General features: G+C 40.2%; 1 protein-coding gene across 1 annotated transcript in view; it reads left to right on the plus strand.

Moving 5' to 3' along the window:
- Positions 1–24,689, plus strand: part of STX8 (syntaxin 8) — a 250,258-nt gene that overhangs the window by 7,281 nt on the left and 218,288 nt on the right. Inside the window, exons 2-3 of the mRNA XM_037028102.1 lie at positions 6,825–6,924; positions 14,927–15,021. Of these exons, the coding sequence (XP_036883997.1) occupies positions 6,825–6,924; positions 14,927–15,021 (195 nt within the window). The remainder of the gene's footprint in view (positions 1–6,824; positions 6,925–14,926; positions 15,022–24,689) is intronic.

Here is a 24,689-nt window from a genome sequence, read left to right on the forward strand (position 1 = left end):
CAGGTCCTTTGCCCACTTTTTAATTGTACTCTTTGTTTTTTTTGATGTTGAGTTGTGTAAGTTCTTTATGAATTTTGGATATTAGCCCTTTATCAGATATATCATTAGTGAGTGTGTTCTCCCCGTCATTGGGTTATCTTTTCATTTTGTTAATGGTCATTGGGTTATCTTTTCATTTTGTTAATGGTTGTGCAAAAACTTTTTAGTTTGATGTAGTGCCATTTGTTTATTTTTTCTTTTGTTTCCCTTGTTCAAGGAGATATAGCAGGAAAAATATTACTAAGGAAAATGTTCCAGATTTTACTGTCTTATGTTTTCTAGCATTTTTATGGTTTCAAGCCTTAAATTTAAGTCTTCAATCAATTTTGAGTTTATTCTTTTGTATGGTGTAAGAAGGTGGTCTAATTTCATTTTTTTGCATGTATCTGTTAAATTTTTCCAACACCATTTATTGAATAGACTGTCTTTTCCCCATTGTATGTTCTTGCCTCCTTTGTCAAATATTAATTGATAATAAAGGTGTGGGTTTATTTCTGGGTTCTCTGTTCTGTTCCATTGATGTATGTCTATTTTTATGCCAGTTCCATGCTGTTTTGATTACTGTGGCCTTATAGTTTGATATTAGCATGATAATTCCAACTTTCTTCATCTTCTCAAGATTGCTGAGGCTATTTGGAATCTTTTATGGTTCCATATCAATTTAGGGGATATATGTTCTAGTTTTGTGAAGTACACCATTTGTATCTTCACAGGAATTGCATTAAATTTGTAGGTTGCTTTGGGTAGTATGGACATTTTGATGTTTATTTTTCCTATCCATAAACAAGGTATATGCTTCCTCCTATTTGTATCTTCTTCCATTTCTTTCTTCAGTGTCTTCCAATTTTTCAAGTGCATGTCTTTTACATCCTGGGTTACATTTATTTTTAGGCATTTTTTTATGCAATTGTAAATGGGATTGTTTTCTTAGTTCTTCTTTCTGCTAGTTCATTATTGGTGTATTAAAATGCTACTAATTTCTGGATATTTGTATTGTATCCTGCTACTTTACTGAATTCATTTATCAGTTCTAGTAGGGTTTTTTTTTGTTATTGTTTTGGTGGAATCTTTAGGATTCTCTGTATACAGTATCATGTAATCTGTAAACAATGAGAGTTTTATTTCTTGCTTTCCAATTTGGATGTCTTTTACTTCTTCCTGTCGAATTGCCATGGCTAGGACTTGCAGTACTCTGTGAAAAAGAATGGTGAAAGCGGGCATCCCTGTTCCTCATCTTTAGGGGACACTTGTAGATTTTGCCCATGGAGAATGATGTTGTCTGTTGGTTTGTCATATACAGATTTTATTATGTTGAAGTATGTTTCCTCTTATTTCCATTATGTTGAGAGTGTTTTTTTATCATAACTGGGTGCTGAGTTTTATCAAATATTTTTTTGCATCTATTGATAGGATCATATGATTTTTATCTTTCATTTTATCCTGTCAGTGTGTCATTTAAGGCCACTCTTGCCTTGTTGATTTTCTGTCTGGAAGGTCTATCCATTGATGTTAGTGGAGTGTCAGAATCCCCTGCTATGACTATGTTACTATTGCTCTCTCCTTTTATGTTCGTTAAGATTTGCTTTATCTACCTAGGCGCTCCCGTGTTTTGGGGGTATAAATGTTTACAACAGTTACGTTCTCTCATTGAGTCCCTTCATCATTATGTAGTGTCCTTCTTTGACTCTTATTATTGCCTTTTGAAGAAAGTTATAGCCTTTGTTTTAAAGTCTATTTTGTCTGTTATAAGTATTGCTACCCCAACATTTTTTAAATTTCTATTTGCATGAAATATCTTTTTCTATCTTTTTTAGTCTGTGTGCATCTTTGTTTCTAAGATATGTCTCTTGCAGACACTATACATATGCATTTTGTTTTCTTACCCACGCAGCTACCCTTTGCCTTTTGATTGGAATATTTAAGCCCTTAACATTTTATTATTGGTCACTACAGATTAATTGCCATTTTATTCTTCATAACTACATTTCTCTTTTTATTTTTCAGAAAGACCTTTTAATATTTCTTGTAATACTGGTTTGGTGGTAATGAATTCCTTTAGCTTTTTCTCATCTGGGAAGCTCTTTATTTCTTCTTCAATTTTAAATGATAGCCTTACAGGGTAGGGCTGTTTGTATATCCTTGCTTTTCATCACTTTGAATATTTTATGCCATTTTATTGTGGCCTGAAATGTTTCTGTCGAGAAATCAGGTGACAGTCTTATGAGAGCTCCTTGTAGGTCACTAATTGTCTTTCTCTTGATGCTTTGAAGATTCTCTGTTTATTGAACAGCAATAAAAAAGATTATCTCTTTGTCTTTAACTTTTGCCACTTTTTAATTATAATGTGTCTTTGTGTGGTCCTCTTTGCATTCCTCTTATTTGTGACTCCCTGCACTTTCTGGACTTGTGTGTCTTTTTCATTGCCCCAACCAGCTAAGGGAAGTTTTCAGGCATTATTTCTTTAGAAAGCTTCTCAATCCCTTGCTCTCTCTTTTCTCCTGGTACCTCTGTGATGTGGATGTTGTTATGCTTTATGTTGTCCCAAAGGTCCCTTAAACTGTCCTCATTTTTAAAAATCCTTTTCACTTTTTGCTGCTATCTTATCTTCCAAATCACTGATTTTATCCTCTGCTTCATCTAATCTGATATTGACTCCTTCTAGTGTATTCTCCATTTCAGATATTGTATTATTTATTTCTGACTCATTCATTTTTATGGTTTCTATGACCTTTTTCATGCTGTTGAAGTTCTAAGTTCCTCAAGCATTCTTATAACCATTGTTTTGAACTCTGGTAATTACTTGCCTGCATTTCATTTAGCTCTTTTTCTAGAGATTTCTTCTGTTCTTTCATTTGGGTTACGATTCTTTGTCTCCCCCTTTTGGCTGCCCCTTTGTGTATGTCTCTGTGTACTAGGTAGACCTATTATACTTCCCACTCTAGGTAAGTTGGCGTTATGTAGTAGGTGTCCTCTTGGACCCTGTGGCATAGTCTCCTTAATCACCTGAGCTGGGTTCTCCAGGAATGTTCCCTGTGGGGGTTATGTGAGCCCTCTTGTTGTAATTGAATCTTGATTGCTATTGGCTTGTTCATGTGTGCAGTTGACGCTCAGGCTATTGGCTTGTTCATGTGTGCAGTTGACCCTCAGGCTGGCTGGCTGAGGTTCAAACCCTGCCACAATGTAAGTAAGAGCTGCTGTGCAGGTGCTGACCACAGAAAGTGGAGTTTGCCTCAGCAGAGTCTGGTGCCTGCTAAAATCTCTCTTTGTGTATGCTACTAGTGAGGCTGATTCCATTCCACTCTGATGTTGTTTAAAGCTGGCTACTGGGTTTGTTGGTTCTGGGGCCTCTTGGGAGAGACCCTGGTGTGGATCAATGTCTGATGTTGCCTGGGACTAGCCTTGAGACACCTGTTTGGAGCTAGAAAGTGATCCCCAGTTTGTGGCTGCTTCTGCTGGGCCTAGGTATGTGGGAAAAGTACCAAGTTTCACAACAAGGCTGACTTCCACCACCACCAAGCCTGAGGATAGGTCTTCAGAAGTCCCAGGCACCCCAGAATCCATCTCCACCTGCGTCTGCCTCTTGGCTGCCTGTTAGGCTTAATCACTGAAAGGGCCTTTGGCAGTACTTGAATTGTATGGGATAGGTTCTCAGTGAGTCACTAGGTAGGGATGAATGGTGTTCACTGGACTGATAGAGGTTCAAACTCGGTGCCAGTGCTGAGTCTGAGGCCACTCAACAGAAGTGCCAGTGTACCGAGTCTAGCTGCCACTGGCTGGGTGCCTGCAGACCTTTGTGGTGGGCGGGGTCTCAGGAGTCATCAGGGTGAGGCCAGTAGAGTTTATCAAGGCTAAACAGACCAAGATTTGGCTGTGTGAAGGAGGGTTTTGCACTGGTTGGATGTGCAAGGGGAAAATGGTCCCTGTCTTAGAGCCACTCAGCTCAGTTTGTTCCAGATTCTTCTGGGAGCCTGAGCTCAGCATGGCAGGGCTTCCAGGAGTTGTGCAGGGAGAGGTGGGGGTTAGTGGATCTTCAGTGAGTGGGAGGCACTGGTCAGCTTTGGGGAAGGTGGGTGGAGTATGGTCCCTGCACCAGAGCCACACAACTTAGTCTGTCCTGGATTCTGCACAGACCTCCTAGGGAACTGACCCATCTCCTTCTCCTGCCCCTACCCCATCCCTTGCTATCAGGAGTTGGGAGAGTGAGGCTAGTGGGTCTCCCATGAGAGGAGGCACTGGACAGGTTTACAGGAAAGTGGGTAGAATGGCCTTTACCCCAAAACCACACTACTCAGTCACTGATGCCCCCTGAATCTGCCCAGACTTCTACACCCAGGACCTGACAGCTGCCTCCTCAGCAGGGTGAGAGCTCAGCTGGGTGGGGCAACAGGGAGTCCAGAGGGTATGGCTGTTGCCTTCCCCCAGGCTGATGCCATAAGGAGGGGAGTGCCCCATTCATGAAGGGTGGCCTCTCCGGGGTGGGAGAGGGACTCAGCATAGGGATCCTGGCAGCTGTCCCTTCAGCTCTCTCCCCAGAGCCATACAACCCAGCCCCTCCTCACACAATTCTAGTGCATTCTGCCCTCCCTCCATGAGATTCCAGGGTGAATGACTGTGAACAAGATTTTGTGTGCTGGCCCTTTAAGAGGGCAGCTGTTTCTCTAGCAGACTCCTTTCTCTCCCTGGCAGATCTCTGCTAATTTTCACAGCCAGATGTTTATGCATGCCTCTTCTCAGCTTCAGTGCTCTGGGCTGAGGAGCCCAGTGTGAGGTTGAGGCCCCATGCTCCTCAAGGGGAACCTTTGCAGTTTAGATATTCCTCTGGAATCCCAGCCTGTGCTTAAAGGAGCAGAGCCAGCCCTTTTTGAGTGTCTGCCCTTCCTACCAGTCTCAATGTGGCTTCTTCTGTAAATCCTTGGTTACAAGACTTCTGTTCAGCTGGTCTTTAGTTGGTTTTCAGGCTGATTGTTCTGTACTTAGTTGTAATACCAGTTTGGTCCTGGGAGGAAGCGAGTGTACCTTCCACCTACTCTGCCACCATTTTGGACCCCTCTCAAAATTTTTCAAAGTTAAATTTATTGGGGTGATATTCATTAATATGATTCTGTAACTTTTAAGTGTACAATTAATTCTATAATATATCATGTGTATATTGCATAGTGTGATCACCATCCAAAGTCAGGTGATCTTCCCTCAACATACATCTGACCCCTTTATCCTCTGTAGTCTCCCCATAACTGCCCTTCCCCTCTGGTAACTACCATACTGTTGACTGTGAGTGTTTTTGTTTGTTTTGTTTGTTCATTTGTTGCTTTCTGTTTCACATCTCACATGTGAGTGGAATCATATTGTTTTTGTCCTTTTCCATCTGACTTCTCTTATGGTAGTCTCAGGATTGATCCATGTTGTCACAGATGCCAGTATTTCATCTTTTCTTAGGGCTGAGTAGTACTCCATTGCATATATGTACCACAGCTTTAGCCAGTTATTCATTGAACAATGTTTAGATTGTTTTTGTGTCTGGGCAACCATGAATAATGCTGCAATGAACATAGGGGTACATATATCTTTATAAATGTTTTTAAATTTTTCAGGTAGATACCTACAAGAGGAATTTCTGGATTGTATGGTAGTTCCATTCTTAATTTTTTGAGGAACCTTCATATTGCTTTCCATAGTGGCTATACCAGTTTGTATTCCCATCAGCACACTGTGAATGAGGGTTCCTTTTTCTTCACATCCTCTCCAATACTTATCACTTGTCTTGTTGATAAAAGACATTCTAACATGTGTGAGGGGGTATCTCATTGTGATTTTGATTTGCATTTTCCTTATACCAAGTGAAGTTGAGCATCTTTTCATATATCTCTCTGCCTTTGTCTTCTTGGGAAAAGTGTCTGTTCATGTCCTTTGCTCATTTTTTAAATTGGAGTGTTTGTTTTTGTTGTTGAGTGTGTGAGTGAGTTCTTTATGTATTTTAGATATTATCTTCTTATTGGAGGTATTGTTTGCAAATATCTTCTGTTGGATTGGTTGTCTTTTGTTTTCTTGATGGACTTTTTTGCTGTGCAGAAGCTTTGTAGTTTGATATAGTCCCATTTATTTACTTTTGTTTTTACTTCCCTTGCACTGGGGTAAAATTCATAAAATCTTGTCTGAGCCTGAGGTAATTTATAAACTAAAGTTTAGTTCATAAATTTAGTTTTCCTCATGTATTTCATTGTTTCAGGTCTTATATGTAAATATTTGATCCATTTTGTGTTAATTTTTGTGTATGGTATTAAATAGCAGCGTAGTTTTATTCTTATGCATGTGGCTTTCCAATTTTCCCAGCACTGTTTGAAGAGGTTTTCTTTTCTCCATTGTATGTTTTTGGTTCCTGTGTCAAAAATTAGTTGCCCACATACGTGTGGGTTTACTTCTGAGCTCTCAGTTTCATTCCATTGGTCTGTATATCTGGTTTTCGGCCAGTACCATATTGTTTTGATTATTGTAGCTTTGTAGTATAATTTTTGGTTAGGGAGTGGGTTACTTCCACTAAGTTATTCTTTTTATAGATGACGATATGGAAGAGGAAAAGAGGAGATGTGGCAAAGCTGGGATCAGGGCCCAGTTTTCCTTATGAGCCTCCCTCCTGTTTTCTTAATTATCTAATGTCTCATATCACCTGCTTTTTTTATATACATGAAGTATATATGTATACATTCATATATATAATGTATAAATATATATTGCAGATATTTTTAAAGTAACTTAAACATTTTCCTCCCCTTATGACTTTTATACAGGTTCTCCACATACGATTCTACTTGCCAAATTGCACAAGAGATTGCTGAGAAAATTCAACAACGAAACCAGTATGAAAGAAATGGTGAAAATACAACCAGGGTAAGACCAGGAGAGAATTAGTACTTGAAGTGACTTGTTTGAGCTTTGAGATCCGAAAACCCTTCTATTTCTGAGGGAGTGTGCGTGTGCATGTGCAGGGGCCGTGTGTGTACATGTGTGCGTGTATGATGGCCTTTATGCTCATGTTTATTGAATTGACATTACAACCAAACAATTAAGAGTTACTTAATCACTGAGGCTAGTTGAGGCATGGCATTTCTTTAATTTCCTCTGTTTTATTTTACAAGTTTCTAACAATTGTAGTCTATTCTAAGGTTGGCACTCTTCCCCCCAGATAGCATGTCTTTGCGAGACCAGAGGCAGTGCCCTCATTTCTCTGAGTATACACTCTCACCCAAAGAATGGGTCTTTTTTACATGTTACATTTAAAAATCTAAAAATCGAATTATTCTTTGTCTTGTGCTATACTTTCTTTTTTTGTTTCTGTCTATATTTATTTTTAGGGTTTGCTTCCCCCAAACTTGTTGATTTAGTTTTAAATGTAAAACATTTAAACTGATAAAAAGGCAAAATTATATACAAAGGTGCACTCAAAGTTTTGTTCCCGTCTCACACTTTTTCACCCCTTTTCACCCCCTTTTCACCTCCTTCTTATAAGTAACCATTTTCATTAATTTCTGGTTTATTCTTCTTGTATTACTTTTTGCAGTAATAAGCATATGTGTGTATTTTCTTTTCCTTTTAAATGAAATGATTTTGTAATCTTGCTGTCTTGCTCTTTTTAAAAATATATTCCAGCCAAGGTGGAGGCATAGGTGGAAACACTGGGCCTCCTCGCACAACCAAGTTTAAAGACAACAAAGTTTTAGTAACAAAAACACAGCCAAAACACAAAAAATTGAACTGTACAGAAGTCTGAAACCACGAACCATTCAGCCAGACCGGGTAAGAGGGGCGGAGTCAGCGGCAGAGCGGGGGTCAGACAGGAAAGATCGGCCGGACTGACCCAGGCACGCAGGAGCACTCACGGTGGTTGGCGGGTGGATCCCAGGCATGGGGTGGCAACTGGCAGACCCAGTGAGGGTGCAAGGCATCTGGCTGACTGTGGTCACACATTCACACGCAGGTAAACCAAGCCAAGGAGCGAGCAGTGAGACAGACCGCTCAGGCTAGGGCCCCAGCGACGGGAATTTTAGAGCCTGAAAGCACCAATTGGAAAGACTTGTGGGGGTTGAGGTGCCAGGAGAGGCTCCCAGGCTCACAGAGAGTTTGTTGGAGAGACCCACAGGGTCCTGGAAGGTGCACAGGCTCACATACCCAGGAGCCGGTACCAGGGGGTCCCGGTTTGCTTGTGGGAAGCAACAGAGGGAACCGAAATCAGAGAGAGAGTGGAACTAGCGCCATTGCCCTTCTCTGACCCCGCCCCCACATACAGCATCACAACCCAGCAACTGGGTCGCCCCACCCTCTTGAACACCTAAGGCTCTGCCCCTCATACCTAACAGGCGTGAACGACCAAAACATTATGGCTCAAGAACAGCTCAAAGTCCCAGAGCCAATAATTTTAAGTGACCAAGAGATAGCCAACCTATCAGATGCACAGTTCAAAATACTGGTGATCAGGATGCTCGCAGAACTGGTTGATTTTAGTCACAAATTAGAGGAACAAATGAAGGCTAAACTAAGTGAAATGAAAGGAAATGCACAAGAAACCAATAGTGATGGAAAGGAAACTGGGACTCGAATCAAGGGAGTGTACCAGAAGGAAGAAAAAAATGACCAGACAGAAAATATGAAGAAACAAGAATTCAAAAAAATGAAGAGAGGCTTAGGAACCTCCAGGACATCTTTAAACATTCCAACATCTGAATTATAGGAGTACCAGAAGGGGAAGAGGAACAGCCATGAGTGAAAAACTGATTTGAACAAATAATAAAGGAGAACTTCCCCAGTCTGGCAAAGGAAATAGACTTCCAGGAAATCCAGGAAGCTCACAGAGTGCCAAAGAAGTTGGACCCAAGGAGGAACACACCAAGGCACATCATAATTACATTAGCTGAGATGAAAATGAAGGAGAGAATCCTAGAAGCAACAAGAGAAGAGGAGATAATTACCTACAAAGCAGTTCCCATAAGACTATCAGCTTATTTTTTACAGGCAAGAAGGGGCTAGAAAGAAGTATTCCAAGTCGTGAAAGGCAAGGACTTACATCCCAGATTGCTCTATCCAGCAAAGCTTTCATTTATTTTATTTTTTTTTCAGGTTTTTTTTTAAGATTTTATTTATTTATTTATCTTTAGAGGGGAAGGAGAGAAACATCAATGTATGGTTGCCTTTTGTGCGTCCCCTGCTGGGAGTTGGCCTGCAGGGAACCAGCCTGCAACCCAGGCATGTGCCCTGACTGGGAATCGAACCTCGATTCTGGTTCGAAGGCCTGTGCTCAATCCACTGAGCTACACCAGCCAGGGCCAAAGCTTTCATTTAGAATGGAAGGGCAGATAAAGTGCTTCCCAGATAAGGTCAAGTTCAAGGAGTTCGTCATCACCAAGCCCTTATTATATGAAATGTTAAAGGGACTTATCTAAGAAAAAGAAAATAAAAATATGAACAGTGAAAGGACAGCAAACTCACACTTATTAACAATCACACTCAAAACAAAAGCAATCTAAAAGGACAGCTAGATCAGGAGCAGAACCATAGAAATGGAGGTCACATAGAGGGTTAGCAACGGGAGTGGGAGGAGGAGAAGGGGGGAGAAGGTACAGAGAATAAGTAGCATAGATGGTAGGTAGAAAATAGATGGGGGAGGACAAGAATAGTATGGGAAAAAATAGATCTAAAGAACTTGTGACACATGGACATAAATGAAAGGGGGGGAATGGTGGGGGAGGGGGTGTGCATGGTGGAGGGAAATGAAGGGGGGAATAGGACAACTGTAATGGCATAATCAATAAAATATATTTAAAAAATAAAAATAAAAAAATACATAGAAATCTTTCCACATTAATTCATTATGACTGTGTAGTATTTGATGTGTAGAGGTACCTTAGTTCATTTAATCTGTCTTCTAAGGTTGGGCATGTAGGTTGTTTCCACTCTTTGCTGTTATGAATAATGCCGCAATAAATAGCTTTGTGCTTTTTTTCTTTGTATTTGTGGTAGTGTCTTTTACAGGTGAATTCTCAGAACCAAGGCATATGTGATTTATTTTTTTTCTTATTGCCAGATTCCCTTCCTCAAGGGTTGTCTCTTTGGGCGCCCCTACCAGCAGTGTGTGTGTGTGTCTTCACAGGCTGGTCAGTGGGGCATTGTCTTTCTTCTCAATTGTTGCCAGTCTGATAAGTGAGACAATATTTCAGAGTAGTTTTAATTAAGAATTTTCATACTATGATTCATGTGAAGCATATGTTTCACATGCTTAAGCACTATTTTTAATATATATGTATACATATATATATATATTTTCTGTTGACTCGCTTCTTGTCTTTTGCCCATATTTCTCTTGGATTGCTGGTCTTTTAGACTTCAAGGGCTTGTTATATATTAGCAAGATTAGCTATTTATTATGTAGTGTAAACTTTACTTCATGTGTTGTTTAACTTATGGTATCTTTTAAAAAAATATATTTTATTGATTATGTTATTCCAATTGTCCCATTTCCCCAGTTCATTCCCCCCATCCTGCACAGGATGTCCTGGAGGTTCCTAAGCCTCTCCTCATTTTTTTGAATTCTTGTTTCTTCATTTTGTTCTGGTTGAATGTTTTCTTTCTTCCTTCTGGTCCACTCCATTGATTTGAGTCCCAGTTTCCTTTCCATCACTATTGGTTTCCTGTGCATCTCCCTTCATTTCACTTAGTTTAGCGTTCATTTGTTCATCTAATATGTGACTAAAATCAACCAGTTCTGTGAGCATCCTGATCACCAGTATTTTGAACTGTGCATCTGATAGGTTGGCCATCTCTTGGTTGCTTAGAAGTATTGACTCTGGGGCTTTGAGTTGTTTTTCTGCTTGAGCCATAGTGTTTTGGTCTGTTTGCACCTATTATGTATGGGGGGTGGAGCCTTAGGTGTTCACGAGGGTGGGGCAACCCAAGGTGCTGGGTTGTGATGCTGTATATGGGGGTGGGGTCTGAGAGGGAAAAAAATGGTGCTTTGCTCTGCTCTCTGTTGCACCTTAGTCCCTTCCGCCGCTTCCCCCAAGCAAACCGGGCCTTCCTGGTGCTGATTCCTGTGTAGGTGGGCTTGTGTGCATTCTAGGACCCTGTGGGTTTCTCCAACAAATTTTCCTGTGAGGGTGGGAGTCTCTCCCTGTGCCTCAGCCCCGACAAGTGTTTTCAATCGGTGTTTTGAGGCTTTATTTCCCAGCACTAGGACCCTGGGTTGCGTGATCTGTTTCGCTCCCCAGTTGTCTGTGCGCGAATATGGGACTGCTGCCCAGTCAGCCAGCCACCTTGCACATGGTGCCCTGCTTCTCAGTCGCTTCACTGGGTCTGCCTGCCGCCACCCCATGTCCTGGTCCTGCCAGTCACTGCCTGGGTGCCCAGGGTCTGCCCGGTGCCACCTTGTGAGCCCAGGGTGCCTTGCGCACGGGGTATCACCGCTTTCTGTGCTCTGACCTGTCTCCACTCAGCTGTCTGACTCGCCCCGCCTACCAGTCTGGATGAATGTGTCTATTTTAACTCTGGTTGTCAGACTTCCATACAGTTCAATTTTCTTTCAGTTTTGGTTGTTACTTTGTTTCTGAATTGTTGTTGTCCTCATTTTGGTTGTTTGAGGAGGCACAGTGTGTCTACCTACACCTCCAATGTGGCCAGAAGTGCTTATGGTATCTTTTGTCATGTGAAAGTTTTGCTTTTTTCAATGAAATTCACTATTAGTCTTTAATTGGTTCTCTGTTTTCACTCATAGCTTTTGTTTTTGCAGGGTTATAAGGAATCTATCCTTGCTTTCTTGTAGTAAATGTATGGTTTGGCTTTTTTAAATTTAGATCTCTGAGTCATTTAACCAGTACCATCTTCTTGGGCAATTAGATTATTTCTAATTATAAATGAGTTTTCAGTGTGGCTGGGATTATTGCCCAGACTAAATTCCTCAATGTATGCTTTCTGGATTTAGGTTGTATAAAATTCCAGGGCAGCCTTTTTTTTTGAGGGGGGGGGATATATATTTACACACACATATATAATGGGATTATATTTCTATACCATTTCTGATTATCTTTTATCTCTGTTAGTTGAAAGTATACAATAGTTTACTATGCATTTTTTTTGTTCCTTATGTTACTAAACATCCTTTTGTACATTATTTTGATGTTTGTATTTTATCCTTTAGGAATTGACTGTGTATGTATATGTATCTTAACCTAATTTATTATTTCTTGACTTTAAGTGTTCTGCATATATATATTTTAACTATATTAAGCCTTGATCTGGCATATTTGATATGAATATTTTTCTATTAGTTTGGCTTTTGATATTGTAAATGACATTTTTTAATATGTACTTGTTTTTAAATTTTATTTGAAATTATCAGTTTTTTTTCTTTTTCTTTTTATTGTTGTTTGGGTGCGTTTTCTCCATTTTCACCTCACCAGGCCCCCTTGCCCCACCCATTCCTGCCTTCCACCCTCGAACCCACCCCCTTGGGCTTTGTCCATGTGTCCTTCATATATGTTCCTTGATTCCCTCTCCTCCTCCTCTTTGATTACTGTCAGGTTGTTCTTTATTTCAATGTCTCTGGTTGTATTTTGCTTTCCTGTTTGTTTCATTGATAGTATTTTATTTTTGGTCATTTCTTATAGAGGAAGGGCAGCTAATGCTTAGAAAGGATTTTCCCACCTGAAACTAATATAGTATCTTATCTCAACTATAACTGAAAAATTTTTTAAAAATTGGGAAAAGGCCTTTCACACTCAGAGATTATATAAATAATTTTCCTAATTGTCTGCATGTTTTTGAATTTTTATAAGTGTTTATTTGAGCCAAACTGACAACATATGTCAAAGAGCAAGGTATCAAATGCTCTAGAGAATAAGTTTTACAGCTTCTTAAATTTATTTGAAGTTAAGGAATGGATGTAAGAAGAAAGCAAGATGGGGATTGGATTATAGGATAGTTAATCACTATCCTATAATCGAAGGATTATATGGAAAGGATTATATGGATGTAAAGGATTAGCCATTTAATCCTTTACATCACTAAAACTATTTGGTGATGGCATATTGTAATTTTTAATTTAATTATGAATTTGCTTTGCTGATGTAAAATGACTTTCACATTTATAACCTTTAGTGGAGACTGGCGCACAGTTTCCTTTTCTCCATAGTCTCTGTCAGTGCTCGTTACTAGGGTTTACTGGCTTGAAATGTTTACTCATTACTAGGGTTTACTGGCTAGACTTGCCTTCTTTTTCTGTCCTTCAGAAAGTTTCTGTTGAATTATGATAATAGACTCTTGCTGACTATAAAAGTAAGCATTTTGTTATCGTTATTATGAAATCCCACTGCTGATAGATAACCAGCTTGCCATTTTGATGTATTTAGTTCCTGGATTATTTTTCCTTGAGTGGATTTTGTTTTGAGCGGGTTTAGTCATAAAACAAACAACATTTTGTTTTATGACTTGATTGTTTTTTCTTTTAATTATGATGGATATCCTATGTTAACAAATTTAGATTTTAGTCATACTTTTAGTCATACTTTTTAATGGCTACATACTCTTTTCATCTCCTGAACGTGTTTGGTGTTTGGTCTAATTTTGTAGAGTCTTTTTAGGCCTGTTGTGTGTGTGTGTGTGTGTGTTGATTTTTTACTTGTTTGTTTAGCTCTTTACTTTTTGAATGAGGAACAATCCCCTCTCCGTGGTGTTTCCTCATGTTCCCCATGTGGGTGGTTTTTCTATGGTTTCCAGAGGTGTTAGAATAGTTAGGGTTCAACCTTTTTTGGCTCTTGATATCTTTTTTTTTAACCCTCACCCAAGACTATGTTTTTTGTTGATTTTTAGAGAGAGAGAGAGAGAGAGAGAAACATCCATATTAGAGAAAAGCACTTATTGGTTGCTTCCTGTATGCATCCTGGCTGGGGATCACACCTAGAACCTAAGCATGTCCCCTGATCAGGAATCGAACCCACGACCTTTTGGTGTATGGGATGACGCTCCAACCAACTTAGCCACCCAGCCAGGGCTGTTGATACCTTTGAGGGTTGCTTCATGTGTGTAGCCCTTGGCCATTTTCTCGTGTTCTGCTGTTCATCTAAGGAGGGAGCTCCTGCTCCCACTGTAGTTGTATAATTGCTACTTTTAACAAGATAGCAAATGACACTTGTGATAGTATGTCTTTTTAAACATATCTCTGATTTCATCTATGGCTGACTGTTTAATTTACATGGGCAGTTTTTTTCATATTTCCGAATTTCTGAGACTCTCCCCACCCCTCCTTCATCTTTTAATGCAGTACTTAGAGTCTCAAGCAAACATTTCCTCTGGGTTTGTCGAATGATTGGGAAAAGTTCATACAGTCCTGGAAAATGAGTGATGTGTGGGTAACATTCCTTTTGTATAGGAAACACACACCGCTATAAAACCTTCAGATGAGCTGTAAGTGCGCCAGTGTGTTTACAGAGCACTGGCTGGGATGGCAGTGGCCCTTGATGTCCTGTCATTGGAAGCAGGGGTGAGTGTGTGGCGGATTTCTCACCCAGGAGAATGAAGCCTGGGGAGTGGTTTCCTGAACTTCTTCAAGGGAGACAGTATCAGAGGGTCTGTTCTCAGGAGACAGGGTTCAGTAGACAGTGAGGGCAAAGTGACGGTTCCCAGTCACTGTCTGTTCAGATCTGGAGTGGCTTACCGCCTAGGCGGTCAGGTTATCCAATGACCATTAAGATTCCTTCGACCCTGAGCTTGTCCTTGGGAGGCTGGCTGAGTGTCTCTTCCCGCCCTCCCTTGACTGAATTATAGTACATAAAGCAGTGTTTATGTGGTACTTTTAGTAGATTCTCTCCCTCTGGACTAGCATACTTAGGATGTGTTCTTTTCTTTTCAGCTTACGGTGACAATCAGAGCTTTGTTGCAGAATCTGAAGGAAAAGATCGCCCTTTTGAAGGACTTATTGCTAAGAGCTGTGTCAACACATCAGATGTATCCATGTAAACATTTCCACCTCTTTTCTAGAGTGGGAGGAAAAAACAGTCATATTTTAAGAAAGGAAGGAATCTGGACCACCCAGATTTTTCCACAGCTTGAGGAAGACCTGGTTTCCAAAGTATTGCCTGTAATCTTGATTTCTGTTTTAAGTGTCTGTTACATGTGTTATAGTGAGTATGCTGGCGAAGCAAGACACTGAAGGAATGGACTTACTTGGGTGGACCCTTTACAGTGCAGGGAGCTAATGCTGTCTGTGCTGTGTTTACCCAGAGCCTCGCACTGCCCCGTCTAGACACCTTGAAGACGGTTAGCCACTGCTCCCATGGGAAAACTGCTGTGATAATCCTAGGCAGTAATTCCACTTCTGGAGTTTCCAGTATTTTGAATGATCTATTTCATTTTCTGAGAGCCAAGTACCAGTAGAAACCACACATTTTTTCCCCTGCTTATGTAGATTATTGAGATGTAATTTGTTTGCCTTAAGAGTCTTCCATAGTGTATAGACACTGCCTCAGGTTTGGGAATTTGAGGGTGGGGGGGGCAGTTGCTTGAAGCAAGTTCTGTCATTAACTCAGTCTTCCACCAACACTGTGAAGTATTAAAATATTTTTAAAGAAATTCATAATCTGATCAATTTAGCAAAGTACATGTACCCTATTAACTAAACGAATCCTTTAAACCAGAGTTTGTGTGGATTTGAAAACAGACCTCAAACTGATCATTTCATTTCTTAAAATTGTCAGTAGTTTGTACTCAAACCCTAAATTTTAGTATCTCAGGAAACAGTTGTTACTACCCACTTTTATGTATTTATTTATCCTTACCCTAGGATATTTTTTCATTGTTTTAGGGAGAGAGAAAGGAAGAGAGGGTTTAGAGAGGGGAAGGGATGGAGAAAGAGAGGGAAACACTGCAGTGAGAAACACTGGTTTCCCCTTGTACACCTGGACTGGGAATTGAACTTGTGACACTTCGGTTTGTGGGACTCCACCCAGTCAGCTGAGCCACACTGACTAAGGCACTATCCACTTGTAAATATGGAGAAATATAGGAATATAGTATTTTAGATTAAAAAATAGAAAATGTTTAAAATTTTTTTCCCTAAGTGTAATCCTTTATGGTACCAGGGAAGTTGATTTAGATTAGGTGCATGCCCTGGCTGGTGTGGCTCAGTGAATTGAATGTGGACTTGCAAACCAAAAGGTTGCTGGTTCAGTTCTTAATCAGGGTGCATGCCTGGCTTGCAGGCCAGGTCCCCAGTTGGGGTGTTTAAGAGGCAATGATTCGATGTTTCTCCCTCTCTTTTCTCCCTCCCTTTCCCTTCTCTAAAAATAAATAAATAAAATCTTTAAAAAATAGATTAGGTGCATGGTTTTCCAAATATTCAGGTATTAACCCACTAAAGTTTGAAAAAGTTTAATTTCCGTAATCAAGAGGGACCTTATTTTTAATTGGGATATTCTTGATACATTTAGTTTGTAACTTTACCCTCTGTGGAGGTGATTTTGCCTGCAAGTCCCCCCGTCTGCCACGGATGAAAGTAAATACTACCAAGACATGATCTGCTTGGGGAGGAGAAGTGGCCAATTTCTCAGAGGAAAAAGGCCTCAAACCCCTTCCTCCAGGGGCTTTTGTTGGGTTGTGATACACAGAAATACAGGGCAGCAAGGATCAAACAGTAGATAACATTTCAAAGAAATCTGAGGGCTTAGTCTGAGTCACTGTCTGTCAGGAAAGGGGGTTGCAGAAACTTTGGGAGACATACTCATTTCCTGCTCGGATCCTTAACATGTGAATGAAAGTATTCTTATCAAAGCACATTTCACAGGATTTTTAGGAATTCTTTCTTGTGCCAGATTTACCCTGATACCGCTCTAGCCAGGCAGGGAGGTGCTCCACCTCCCCATCACAGGTTTTCAGGCTTAAGTGGATTAGAGCCAGAACTTGCTTCTCCCAGAGGACATGGGGTCTCGGGCTATGTCACATAGCTGGGGGGCAAGGATCCATTGCTCCTTCTTTGTCACAGCCCCCTGAGTCCAACCATGATGGCTTCCCAAGTGATCGAGTCTGGCTTAGGTTGCCCCTCGCTGTGAGGAGTCATACCCATCATCAACATTGACCATGCTTTTGGGGGCAGAGACAAGCTTTTGTCTCCTGTGGCTTGCATTCTGGAGGTCACTCACTCATCCTTAGCCATGGGGGTTAGTTACAATTCCTGAAACCAGGCAGAGCAGTCCCCAGCAATCCTCCATGTGGTATCATTTGTTATTGCAGTTAATCTCTTATAATAGGAGTTTTTATTTTAGTAAAATCAACAAATCTTAATATATAGACCTCAACTAGTTTCAGATTGGTATGGCTATTTTTTCCATTTTTGGTACTAAGTATTAGGAAGTCTGCACATGAGGTCAACGGTGTGTGAATTCATTTTATTGTTACCTAAACCACATATATTAGAAAGGTAACTTAAGTATTATTACATAATACAATGCTAACAACTATGTATTTGCTAACTTTCATTAAGATAACCAATTGTTAGTCATACGAAATTTAGGTGCTGAATATATAGCACATAAAAGATACAAATTAAGAACTTTTACTATTCTCTAATAATAACATCTTGGTAGTTATTAATTATAGAGAATCCTAAGCATTGCATAGTAACAGTTGACTTTAACTGTTGACTACATGCTTGCAGCCTGACCATCCTGTGAAATCTCATAGACTTTGGTGTTGTGGTGATCTCCCAATTGCTTAATTAAACACTAACCATTTAAAAATACCAAACGGAATTATCAAATACATTATGAAAATATTTAAGAACGTTGATGTGGATAACTTAGAATTTCCTAGGAGAAATAAAAAACTCAATGGGAATATAATAGCTCTCTTTAAAATCCTATGTATTTTTTCAAACTATGTGTCTATTTCTGCTGGACTGGAAACCAGTACTAAGGATGAAATTTAGATAATCCACCTCAGGGGGGCGCTCCAAGCCTTTATATTTTCAGGGAGACTAGTTTCTTGGTTTTTATTTTTTAATAGAATGGAAAGTATAGTTTCTATGTAATGAAGACCTCTTTTTAATTTTTTCCCTCACCCACCTTGCCTCCCCCTGACTTTCCTCTTCCCAGATATTTTAAACAATTCTATGGCAGTTACCCCCAGGTTTCAGATCTGTCAGAGAGCAACTTGTCAGTCCTAATAACCTCACATTGTTTGTTTGGGTGGTTCCTGCCCTTCCTCACAAAAACGGTATTGAGGCCAGGTCAGACTTTGCACCCCATGTCGCTGACGGAGCTGGAGAGAGAATCCAGTCTTCCAGCAGAGGAGTTTTTACACGGAGGAGAGGCATCTTCGAGATCTTGAGAAGCTAGCCCTGGACCCCACAGCTGGGAAATGGAAGGCCAACATCCAAGTGCAGGGCTGTCTGGCCTCAAACTCAGTTGTTTAAAAGCTGAATTCTACTTTAGTACAAATAGTACAGTCAACTGTCACCTGGCATGTTTTCAACTAGAATTCCCTGCTAATTGGCATGCTGTTGTAGTGCCAAGAGAAATCCTGTTTATAGTGCAGCTCCTTGCTACCCTCCTTAATCATCGCAGAGATTAAACAACATTCACCGGGGTTTATTCGGTATACTTTATGATGCTGTAATTCTTAGAAACTTTTTTGTCCATAAATCGCCAATAGAGTGACTTTTTAATCCTTTTTCGGGGCATAATTAATGTTGGGTGACCTTTTCAATGTGAATATTTGAATGCCACATTTCCTTACTGTGTCGGGTAGTTGAGAGTTTATGGTACTTTGCTGAGTAAATTTATGCCCTTCTGCATTTGCAAGGCTTTCCAAAGAACACTAGGAAATGCTAGAAAGATAAGTACTATGAAAATACCTTCCAAACAATTAAATTCATGGAGTTTAGGCACAAGATGTTATTGCTCTTTACTGAAAAAAAGTGCTTTTCTCCTGGCAAGAATAAATGTGAAATTAAAATGAAGGCTCTGTGCTTTTGAAGTGGTTAGTTTGCAATTCATAGAGCAGACTCCTGCAGCCAGAGTTTAAAATTGCTGAAAAACATGAACTCTATTCCCAGGGCTTCTCTGAGATGGGAATTATGATTTCCTCACCAGATGGGAAAAGGTGTGCACTGCGGGAGGCTGTGTGTGACATTTCAGGTGCTGTTACAGTGACTCATAGGATTGGCTTTTTGTGAAGCTTGGGTATTCATGGGCACCGTCTTTGCTACTTTAAAGAGAATTTTAAAATGCCTTTATAAAGGGGTCGGTATCAAAAGATATTCTGGTGCCTTGGGAGAAGTTCTATAGAATATTTTTTAAAGATCTATGAGTAACTTTTCTCTGCTTTTTATTGTTTTGGGGAAACAACGGTAGATGGAGAGAGTTAGATAGGTGCAGCGACCGCCTTGTAACAAACTTGAGTGTGTGGAGGTGTAGAGGGTCCAACGGAATAGATTTCAGTGGTAGCCCCTCACGGCTCCCATGGAATGAAGTTGTTCTCAGACCCTGCACCTGTCCGTGACAGTTGGCACTGGTGCCTTGTATTGTGAGGAAAATAAAGACAAGATCATGTTTATGTCAGCAGACATTTTTTGATATTTATGGCTTGTTACATGGTTCTTTCTAGTTTTTAATGTTAAAATCTCCTTGTTTTTTCACCATGAGAGTAAAAACAGTTTTGTCTGTTGTGGTTTTTTGAATATCCATGCATGGCAAAATTCGTACCTGGTAATTTTATATAAGTCTTTCTTCCCCAGTCTATTTGGAAAGCTTCTGCCCCATGGAATCCAAGAGTCGGGCATCACTGGTGTAGTAGGAACAGCCTTGGCTTTGGAACCAGACAGAACTGATGTTGAGCCTGGCTCCGCCACCTCCTCAGGGCCAGGGGACGATTCAGTCTTCCTTGCCCTTACTTCCATCCTACAGAGTAGGAATAATTATACTCTGAGGGGCTGTTGTGAAAGTTGAAGAGAATACATTTAAAGAACCTCACAGGACTAGTCCCCCACACAGTGGATGCTCAATAAAAGATGATGTCAATGCTTTATGGGTAATCTTGGATAAGTTGCTGAATCTATTCATGCCTTGTTTTAATTTACTTATCTCTATATAACTGAAGTATAGCCGGTTTATTGGCTTGTTGTGAGGATTAACTATATGTAGAGAAAGTGCTTTGCATAAAATAAGCCCTCTTTGAGGATCAGCTGCTACTTGTTATTTCATGATTGTGAAAGTTACAGCTTCCTTTGAGAATTTACACATAGGCCTTCCTTATGAGGTTTATAATTGTGTCAGGAGGTTAGATCATAGTACACAGATAATGATAGTATGAAAATAGTACTTGCAGAATGTGATCAGTGCTTTGAGGAAGGCCTCTTCACAACAGATATTCAGTAGAGATTGTTTAAGGGGAAAGAAAAGGTGAATGCTTTGTGAGCCAGAAAAATCGGGTCCCTAGGAACCTAAGCTATCCTCTGCAGCTCTGTTATGGCCCTGGGAAGGGTTTTCTGCAAACTCTTCCTTCTCCACAGCAATTAATTTACGAGTAAGGGTTGCCTAAATTCTTAAGCTTTCTACAGGATAAAGAGAAAATCCAGGAATTGGAGTGGGGTGGGGCATCGGGTGGGGCATCCCATGGGTCCACACCATGTTCACTGCACTTCATCTTAGGTTGAGTGTGCCTACCGGGTTATGCAGAGAAGCTGGGCTTCACAACATTGGTAGTAGGTATTGGTAATTCGAAATCACGATCTGCTTTCAGTGACAATCTTCCATCTCATCCTAGCTGATGGAAGCATACTTACGGTAGTTAGAGCTTCCTTTTCCTCACTGTGTGTTCTCTGACCTCTTCCTTGGTTATTCATCTTGGTGGAGGAAGAGGAGACCCCTGCACCAGCCACTGCCTGTGTGCCCTATTTTCTCATCCTTCCTTACCCTGTTGCCATGCTCCCGACTGCCCCGAGTATGTATACCTGCAGTGGGATCATTGCCTCGGTGATGCTTTAGCCTCTTGTTAACAACAACAGCAACCGCTCTCACCATTCTCCTTATGCTCTCTGTTCTCTGAATAGATTAAAAATAAAGAGGAAGAGTGTTCCTCGTGGAGCATTGATTAGTTTTCCCAGATTTACAGGAAGTCTCTGGGAATATACTTTTAAAAAATTGATCTTAGAGAGGAAAGGAGAGGGAGAGAGACGTCAATTTGTTGTTCCACTATGCATTCATTGGTTGGATCTTGTATGTACCTGGATGGGGGGGTCAAACTTGCAACCTTGGCGTGACAGGATGATGCTCTAACCAACTGAGCTACCTGGCCAAGGCCAAATATTCTGAATTAGTATTACCAGTATTGTTACTGTTTTTAACAGGATGCTAAGAAATGGCAAAATTAAATGAGCAGTGCTGGGAACTTCAGGGCGGAGAGGCCCTGGAATGTGTGTTGGTGGTCAAGCCCTGCATGACATGGTGGGGAAGCCATGATCTTGCGCAGAAAGAGCTGGGCTAGCGCCTCACTGTGTGACCAGCCAGGGGACTTAGGGATGCTGGGCACCAGTTTCCTGGTCAGGAGAACTAGAGCATTCATTGGGTAACGGGTCTCTAAGGCCTCTTCCAACCTTCCCTATCCGTGATTGTGTTCTTCAGTTACTAATCCACCAAACACAATCACCAGGTTTTACTGCTCTTGATACTGATGCTCTCCAGTTAAGTTAGTCCATTCATAACGAGCTTAAATATGTAACTCTCTGCTAAATTTTAAAAGTTTTTATTGTTTTTATTATTAGAAGTACTTTCTTCCATCCTGGCTGGTGTAGCTCAGTGGATTGAACGCGGGCCTGCGAACCACACGATCACGGTTCGATTCCCAGGCAGGGCACATGCCTGGGTTGCAGGCCAGTTCCCAGCAGGGGACTTACAAGAGGCAACTATACATTGATATTTCTCTCCTTCTCTCCTTCCCTTCCCTTCTAAAAGATAAATAAATTAAAATAAAATCTTTTTAAAAAAGAAGCACTTTCTTCCTACACAGTTGTTTTTGTTAGTTTTTCACCAGTGACTCTGACTCTGCTCCCTGTTCCTCATCCCCATCCTGCTCTGTCTCATTGTTCGTAGTTAATGTTGATGGTTGGTACCTGTCATCCTAGGCTTTTCTAGGCATGAGCAAATGTGCGCATGTGTGTATGTGCATATACATATAGTCATACAAAACTCTTTTGACCATAAAGGTGAAATACCATACATATGGTTTTGAAGTGTGTTTTTTATTAATTAGCATATGACAGAATCAAACAATATAAATAATCAATAAAAAAAATAAGTCTCCCTCACACTCTTGAATTCCTAGCTCCCCCTTCTTAGAGACAGTTGTTTACATGTCCTTTCAGAGATGTTCGGTGTATATATGAACATATAGAAGGCTATCTGATTTTTTTTCATGCAGTGGGAAATTACTGTTTACTATTTAGCTCTTTGCTGCTGCTACTGCTTTTTTGAGTATCTATTTTTTGGTTTACCATTGCATTTTGCAGATTATTCCATATCAAATAATTCATGTAAGTGCTCAGAAATGTTACCCATCGTTATCATCAGTACATAAGAAGCTGCCCCTGGTATTTTGGGGTCCACAAAACATTCCATTGTGTAGATGTGCTAGTTCCTTCCTGAGCTTTCGGATGTCTCCAGTATTTAGCTATTACAAATAATGCTGCAGTGAACATCTTTCTTTCTGAGTCTCTGTATAGATGTGTGAATATGTCTGCAGGAGATAACTCCTGTTGAAAGAATGTGCCATTTAAATTTGTTTAGATATTTGAAAGGCAATCTGGCAATTGGTTGAACCTGTTTACATTCCTGCCCAGAGTGTCAGAGAGCTGCCTTCCAGAGCTGCCTCGCCAGCAGCTCCCGACCGGACAGGTGAGGGTGAGGTGTCATTTCAGTTTCCATTCCTTTTACTAATGCAAAGCTGAGTGTTTTTCCTTTATTAGTGTTACTAGCATTTTCTTCTGTGCTCTCTTACATCTTTCACCTTTCTAAATTTGCCACTATTAATTTGTAACTTGTAATTTCTTGCACATACTTAAAATTTTTATAAAGCCAGATTTATCTTTACCTTCATACCTATAGGTTTTCAATTTAGAAAGATTTTTACTACTCCAAGATTATTAAAAAGTTCTATGTCTTCTAAGAATACTCTTGTAATTTATTTTTATGGTTAAATCCTTGAGCCAATTAAATCTGTGTTTAATTGTAATGTTGGATTACAATTGAGCTTATGTTTGCTTGGGTGGTGGAATGCTGAAAACCAGAGGTTGCCAGAGTAGGTTGAGCATAGTATTGTGACATAATTGTTTCCACAACTTAAAATTCCCATTTTGTCTTATATAATACATGTTATAACTTCTGTCATTTTTGTTTTTGCTTTCTGAGGAATTCCTTTTAGACAGAAGAAAAGTCTCTGCTTCATTGACAATTTACCACTAATTGAAAGCACATCAATATTTATTGTTGATGTTGCACTGATCTAAAGACCAGTACTTGGCCCTTTTATTAATGCAGACGTACTTAAGCCCACCGTTGCTTGGTTCGTGTTGTTACTTCATGGTTTCCACGATGGGCAGAGCAGTGAAGGTGGTCGGGGGAGGAGAGGAAAAGCAGTGGTGGTAATTTCACTCAGAAAAGCATGGCATTCTGCAGTGCTGAGAGAATTCATTTATTATCATTTTGTAAATATCTAAAGCCACTAATACTACTTAGCTACATTGGTTTGGGAGGTTTATGATTTTTCTAACAACTGTTAGTGGGGACTTTTTTTACAGGTTTATTTACTATTTCACTAGTTAGCCAGCTCTTTATATTCAGAATTAGCAAGAAAAGCTGTATATTCACAGGACTGCAGTTTTTCCACCCAGGGAATAGTTATGCTACTACTTGTTTCTGCCAGTTCCTTAGGATTTGGGGGGCCTAAACTCCAGCCCTCTTTTAAAAAGAAAAGTGTCTATAAATCCAAACCAGCAGTCTCAATAATGTCTTACTAGAACTAGGCAGTGTGGCCAAGGCCACTTTGAATCACCAGTGTTTTAGTGCTAATAAAACAAAGGCCATTCAATAAAAAAGTAAAAGGCAGATAAAACCCAACATGTTGAGGCGGCTTATTTTTGTGTCTGTTTTTTTATATCTTGTGTCAGATATGTCCTTTCAAAGTGTTCGTTAGCCTTCTCCACTTGTTCTCTTTGAGGCAGAAATTTTTTCCATCAGCATTTCCTTTGTTTTGTTTTTTATTTTTTAAAAAAGTTTTATATATTAATTTTCAGAGAGAGGGGAAGGGAGAAAGAAAGAGAAGGAGAGAAACATCCATGTGCAAGGGAAACATCAGTCAGTTGCCCTTTGCACACTCCCAACCTGGGACCTGGCCCACAACCTAGGCATGTGCCCTGACCAGGAATCGAACTGGTGATCTTTCAGTTTGCAGGACAGTGCCTAACTCACTAAGCCACACCAGCCAGGGCTCATTCGTTTTGTGTTTTAAAACACACATGGACACACACATACATGCTCAGCCTAGAACTCATATAGTTTGCTTCAAGAAACCTAGTATATAAAACTTGAGATTTAATCCTGGTTTATTTTTTTTAACCATAACTTATG

Source organism: Sturnira hondurensis, unplaced genomic scaffold, assembly GCF_014824575.4.
Source record: "Sturnira hondurensis isolate 20B ecotype Veracruz unplaced genomic scaffold, ASM1482457v3 Scaffold0019835, whole genome shotgun sequence".
Lineage (NCBI taxonomy): Eukaryota > Metazoa > Chordata > Mammalia > Chiroptera > Phyllostomidae > Sturnira > Sturnira hondurensis.